Source organism: Pantherophis guttatus, chromosome 2 (assembly GCF_059756535.1).
Source record: "Pantherophis guttatus breed Tessera chromosome 2, ASM5975653v1, whole genome shotgun sequence".
Classification (NCBI taxonomy): Eukaryota; Metazoa; Chordata; class Lepidosauria; order Squamata; family Colubridae; genus Pantherophis; species Pantherophis guttatus.
The window spans coordinates 282,882,157-282,888,759 of NC_142064.1; the positions used below are offsets into that span (position 1 = coordinate 282,882,157).

Here is a 6,603-nt window from a genome sequence, read left to right on the forward strand (position 1 = left end):
TCTCATCACTGACCTGTACATGATCACCCCACCACAACAGGAATCAGAATGTTAACCTCCAAACCTTTCCCTTTGATCATATGTGGCAAGGACCATTGGCCTCTAGGCAGCTTCTGGAGAAAATGGTCTCTATTTGCAGCTCCCTAGTTAACTCTGGATAGAGAAGCCTCAGAGATGCCCTCCTGCTATTTTCATCCACATATTATTTTCCCATTCGCATGGCACAATGCTGAAAGCTTCCCTTTTGGGGACCAGAGAACCATGTGGATAAGAGACAAATCTGGTCTCAGGATGTTTTCTTCTTTCTTTCCTAGATCAAGACTGCATAGAGGGTTTTGAACCTGACATATACTTTTTGCAATGGGGTGTCTCCTTTTGGGACATGTCCAGAAAGGGTGTCGGGAGAGTGATGACTCAACATTGAGGTCATGGAATTCTGAGGTCCCAAAAGGACTTATGATGTTACCTAACATGGGCATATAAACTAGAAAAGGTCATACAGAGTCCTGTAACTGGGGGTCATCTGAATGTCTTTGAAACCCATGTAGCTGAGGACAACATAAAACATTGTGACAGAGCCTGCATTGCACTGAAGGATGATCTCACCAGCTCTATTTCCATCCCTTACTTTAGAGAACTACTCACAGAGAGAAAGAGGGCATGTTCACACAGACTTAGATTTCCATATTCATCCCACCCAAGGCAAAAGACTCCTTCCCTTCTCTTTAGGGAATCTTGTCTCTTCTCTTCAGCCATCTTATCTTAATACAACTATCTTATTTCTTATCCTGTCCTTCCCTGGCTACATAACAATTTTAATGATTAATTAATTTACTGTTTGATGATTATGTTGGGTTTTAATTTCATTAATCTTACACTCATATGTTTTCTTTTGTTTGTTTTTAAATTACCTTTATTCTGTAAAAGATGCAAAAGAAGCATACAATCCAATAATAACCGCAATGAAAAATGACATGTTATGAGTCTGAGAAACAATTTTATTATCAGCTCCCTATTTTTATCATTAGATGCTCCTTTGTGTTTAGATCTGGTCTCAGGATGATAATGTAGCACTTGGGGAAGAAGATGCATCCCAGAAGCCCAGCACTGGAGGCCAAGATGGAGAAGACCTGCACGGCCACCATGAACTTTCCTTTGGTGCTAAAGTAGGTGGGCAGGAAAGAGATCCAGACACTGCAGAAGACCAACATACTGAAAGTGATCAGCTTGGTTTTGTTGAAGGCCCCTGGCAGGTTCCTGGCCAGGAAAGCCACTATGAAGCAAATAGCAGCAAGGAAGCCCATGTAACTGAGGACAACATAAAACATGGTGACCAAGCCTTCATTGCACTGAAGGATGATCTCTCCAGGCTGGGAGTGCATGTCAGAGTCAGGGAAAGGGGGAGAAACTCCCAGCCACATGGCACAGATGAACATCTGGACAGCAGAACAAAAAAGAATGATGGCGTTGGCCAAGCTCTTCCCCAACCATCTCCTCACTCTGTTCCCTGGTTTTGTGGCCAAGAATGCCAGTACCATTGTGATTGTTTTGGCCAATACAGAAGACACAGCTACTGAGAAGACTATGCTGAACATGGTTTGTCGGAGAAGGCAGGTGGCTTTCCTTGGTTGGCCAATAAAGAGAAAAGAAGACAGGAAGCAAAATAGCAGGGATACCAAGAGGATGTAGGAGAGGTCGTGGTTGTTTGCTTTGACAATAGGAGTCTCTATGTATTTAAGGAATATGATTAAAATGAAGTCTCTTGTTAGGAACAAAAGCAGGGCAAAGGAGACCAGGATGATGCCCAGATGTTCTTCATAAGACAGGAAAGTTATAACTTTGGGGATACATTGGACTTGTTTCTCATTTGGATATTTATCATCTGGACACTTGGTGCATTTTTCCACATCTGAGGAAAATAAATACCAATATTTCTCTAATATTATGTCAATTTAGTTTTCATGCAATACAACTAGGAAATATTTCATAATGCTATAAAAACAGTTTGTGAAACATCAGCATTTGGACTTGGTCAGAGCATCCATCCTTACTGCAGAACGTGCAGAAAGAAAGTCCTGAACTCCAGTTTCCCCTCAGTGGGATTTTTGGTTCAAATTGTGCTGGGCCAAACAGTCCCAGTGTTGGGCTGGACCCACAAACTAACTCCTCTCCCTCTCTATGGTCCTCCCATTTTCTGCTTATCTGGCTCTATGGTCTTCAAAAAAGAAAAAAAATAATGACTGATTGGTTGGTTGATTATTGTACCTTTTGGCCTGTAGGGTAACATTTTTTTGGGTTAGGAGGAACCACTGATCTGAAACCATTCTTCAAGGTTCCATGAATTCAGATGTTCCCAACAAAGGTAATATTTGAAAGACATTCCCAAAGTGACAAGTAGAAGAAGATTTACTCTGGCAGAAGTAATCTTGCTCAATCTACCATGTCTTTCTATCTTTTCCTACTTCACCCTTCAAGATTCTATTCTTATTCCTCCCATTGTGGAATAAATTATTGAGAATCAAAGAACAACAATAAAATAATCAAATTTAAATCTGTCTCTATTAAAGGCATATTGATTGAAATGCTCTGTCTATATCCGATAGCATTTCTTCTGGTGTCACCCACCTTCCTGAGTGGAGATGGTCCCCTCTGGACAAGGAACACAATCGTAGCAGCAAACAGGCTCTCCTTCCTGAGCCCGTTTCACAAATCCAGGATAACAATTTTCCACACATTTGGACTCAGGCAGAGACTAAGAAGATAAACAAGGAATGCCAAAGAAAATGGGTTAGGATGCACCATCCATGGAAAATTGTGGTCAACCTGAATATTAGACAAGGAGTCTCTGAGCTTCACATAGGAAACTATGAAATCTCTAAAAAGTTTTAAACAGTTGCAGGAAATACAACTATTCCCAGATTCTTCATTTAGTTCTTCCCTTTTGTTTCTGGCACAATATTTTAAGAAAGGACTTTTCTATTTAATAAAGTCTGGAGTGACGGAATTGAGAAAAGAATTAAGTTGTACATTGCAACCAGTGGGTTTTACCTCATGGCTGTATTAACATGCATTCCTCTATTTTTCATACATATTTTACAGTATGATGGTCTCTTGGTATTCTGTGCTAGAATAAAACTAAAAATTTTAAATTTTATTCCATTAGAGTATTTTCAAATTTTTAAAAAAATTAAAATTATGATGAAGAAAAAAAAATTCTGACCAGTATGATCTGGAAAGTTTCCTTCTAGACTATATAAAATATTGCAAAATTATTCCCCTTTGAAAGTAATTCAAAACCATCTCCCACTTAAAAGATAAAGGGAAAATTCCTTAAATATTAGAGCTGTCAACCTTAAATTTTGTTCTTTTATATTTGTATATTAAATTGTTCAATTTATTTGATTGCCAAGTTGGTGAAGTAAGACTTTCTGCACAGTTTCTGCACAGTTTCCAGACGGAGGTGAGGTGGTGAGAACATGTCCCTCAAACAGTCGGGCATCTTTTGCTGCAGCAAATGCTACATGATTATGAGCCAAGTATAGAAAAGGGATTTTTTTTAAAGGCCCAGCTAGGAATCCAAGACAAGCATTTTCTTTCAAACTATATCTCATTCCTTCAAATATCAGGAAGGGCTTTTCTTTGATACAAGAATTGTGTTTGAGTGCTTCAGTTTTCAGAGTCAAGTTTTATCTCATTTTGAATCAGTGATTATGATTATGAATTCAGTGCCTTGGATCTCCTTCTTAGGAGTATTGCACTATCCCAGTGGAGTGAACATGAGCCAAAAATCACAGACTACGTACAATTCCTTTCAGGAGATGCTGTCTCCAACCCAGACAAGCTGAATCCTGTTGCCAAAGCTTATTTCTTACTGGGATCAAAAGATTCCTGTCTACTCTTGATTCATTTTCATTGAATTCAGTCCAAAACTAAACTTGGGCACTAGTCAACAAAATTACCTTCTTCTTTGCAAATTTGTAGGTAAGAAACAAACGAATCTAAGACTATGGGAACCACAATCTAAAGCACTTGAGGGGCTGTGTCACCAGTTTTATGGAGATAGCAGATTATTGAGGGGAGACCAAGGGGCCACGATCTGTGTCTTAAAGTTGTCACCCAGCATCCCATGTTGGACATAGCTGAATCAGAATAAAACAGGGTCCCATATTATAGGATCTGGAAAATATCTTTGGGAATATTACTGATACCTCTTTTATTGAGATGGCTGTGAATTATGGTCATTCACAGCTCGTAATGATTCACAAACAGTCTGTGAAGAGTCCGGCAGATGTCTGCTCAAGTTGACACAGTTGTTCATGGTACTGTTGACAAGCACCCATCATTATCTCTCTTGAAACACTGCCAGAGACCTAATTGGCAATTAGTTTTGCAAGGCCAAATGGAGCGCAGTCAAACGGACTTCTCAGAGCTTGAAATTGACCTTACAAACTAACTGCTTCCTGCAAAGGCTCAGGTCCATTTGCTCCTCTTTACGTCTTGTGGGAGGGCCAATCATCTCCAAGCCTTACTCCCGAGTCGCCCTTTTTTTCTTAATTTTTCTTGCCTTCTGGCAGCTCTGCACATGCACATAGTGGGAACAGGCTCACACTGTTCTTCTGCCTCACTGATATCAGATTCCAGAGGCTCTGGGGGAAGCATATAACTCCCAGATGGCCCTGGCCCCCTCTCTGCCTCTGATGCAGAGCCCTCGTCTGAGCCTTCCCCAGATTCCAGGACTGGCCCACATTCCTCCCCAACCTCCTCTCTGTCCAAATCTGCCACCAGCTTCACTGGCCACTGGCAGGCCACAACAATAGGAAGCAATCCATAAGATAAGCAGATTTGTGAGAATTTGGAGTTCCTTGGAGAAGCACCAATTTTGACTGGGAATGGTTAAACACATGGAGCACTGGAAACAGTGAAATTCAGTGGTCATTGCTCTCACCTGGTGAGAGCGAATGTGGTAGAGTCTGAAGAAGGGAAGCTGGGAGTCTGGGCAACACTAGGACAGGTAGAGGAAGAGAAAAAATCCACCCAGGTGCCTTTCCAGGTGATGCAAAGAGACTTTGCTGAGATGCCCTCATATAAAAAGAAGCATTTATTAGTTTTTTTTAAAAAAAATTGATTTATATGCCTCCCTTTTCCAGAGACTCAGGGCGGCTTACAGTGTGTTAAGCAATAGCCTTCATACTTTTGTATATTTTATACAAAGTCAATTCATTGCCCCCACAAACTGGGTCCTCAATTTACCTACCTTAGAAAGGATGGAAGGCTGACTCAACCTTGAGCCTGGCAAGATTCGAACTTACTTTAATTGCAGACACCTGGTGTTAAATTACAGTGCTTAGTCTGCAGAGCTATCCATAAGCACCTCTTTTAATTCAGTGGAGGCAATTTTCTTTCCCAGTTCTCCTCTTTTCTATGTAAGGTTCCTGCTACTTAGTCTGGAGTTTGCCCTTCTGTTTTCCCCCCGGCTTTTACAGTATTTGGACATATAGCCATTTCCCAAACAATTGTAACAACTACGGGTCCCTCTGACCTCCCATTGTCTTCCTTTAGTTGGGGAAGCAGATAAAGTCTTCTTGACTCCTTTGATCTTTCTCACTTCTAACTCCTTAGTTAGTTCTTACATTCTGGGATAGTTCTTCTTATTCTCCACTCTCCTTCTGCATCTTCCACTTTTGTTCTGCTATGAAGTTCTCAGCCAATTCAACTGACCTGTATTCTTGCACCCCAAACCTCAGTTTGGTAGGGAGTATTTAGAAACTATACCAAAATTACCTAAACCTTCCTATAAGGAGTGACATCCTATTAATACAGGCTTAATCTCTTTGACGTGAGAGTAATCCACTACTTCTCTGGCTGGAAGAACTACTATAACGTCTCAAGGCCTTTAGCATTAAACATGGGGCAACCCATTCACTCTCAGGTTTTTACAAGAAGTGGAAATTTTTTTGAACATGGTAAAATGAGCTTCTGAGTCTTCTATGCTGAGTGGGAAATTCCAAGCTCAGGAACAGGACTCAACAAAGAAAAAGAAAAAAAAAACCAGAGGAAATCATCTTTGCAATCTTCTCATTCTTCCATTTCACATTCTCCATTGTTCAGAACTATCCTGACACCATGTAGTGCAAGCTCAGCCTGAGCTGCCTTACAAAGCTGCCTTCGGATGTATTTATTCTTTTATTGGACTGCCCAGAACCACTTTCTGTGAGATGTCTGGGCATATAAAGTTGATTCCGCCGCTGAATTACTTCTATATTAAATCCTAGTTGCATTTGCTCTTCAGGGTGTTTTTAAAATCAAATTAGAAAAAACCCTCACCAGATCGTAACACTTTCACTCATTCTCTTCTGTTCGGGGCTGTCCCAACTTCAGCAGCTTAATGGCTGCCTCTTCAGCGCCGGAAAAAAGAGCTTCTCCTGGATCAACCAGGGACTTTGAGGTGTCCCTGGGATCAACAGAATGTGCCCTCCTCTATCACTGTCTCAACAGGACAGTGAGATCCAATTTGGATCGTCCCGCGGTGGAGATATCGGCGGTAGTTCCGGAGCCCCGAAAACTTCCCGCCGTCTCATTGTGACGCCAGCCATATTGGATGCC

General features: G+C 41.1%; 1 protein-coding gene across 1 annotated transcript; it reads right to left on the minus strand.

Moving 5' to 3' along the window:
* Nucleotides 1-977: 977 nt before the first annotated feature.
* LOC132709094 (vomeronasal type-2 receptor 26-like) lies at nt 978-4,318 on the minus strand. Its single transcript, XM_087885360.1, has 3 exons — nt 4,268-4,318; nt 2,626-2,752; nt 978-1,909 (listed from the first exon to the last, which is right to left on the minus strand). The coding sequence occupies exons 1-3, from the start codon at nt 4,316-4,318 to the stop codon at nt 1,005-1,007; spliced, it is 1,083 nt and encodes a 360-aa protein (XP_087741486.1). The 3' UTR covers nt 978-1,004.
* Between the last annotated feature and the right edge of the window lie 2,285 nt (nt 4,319-6,603).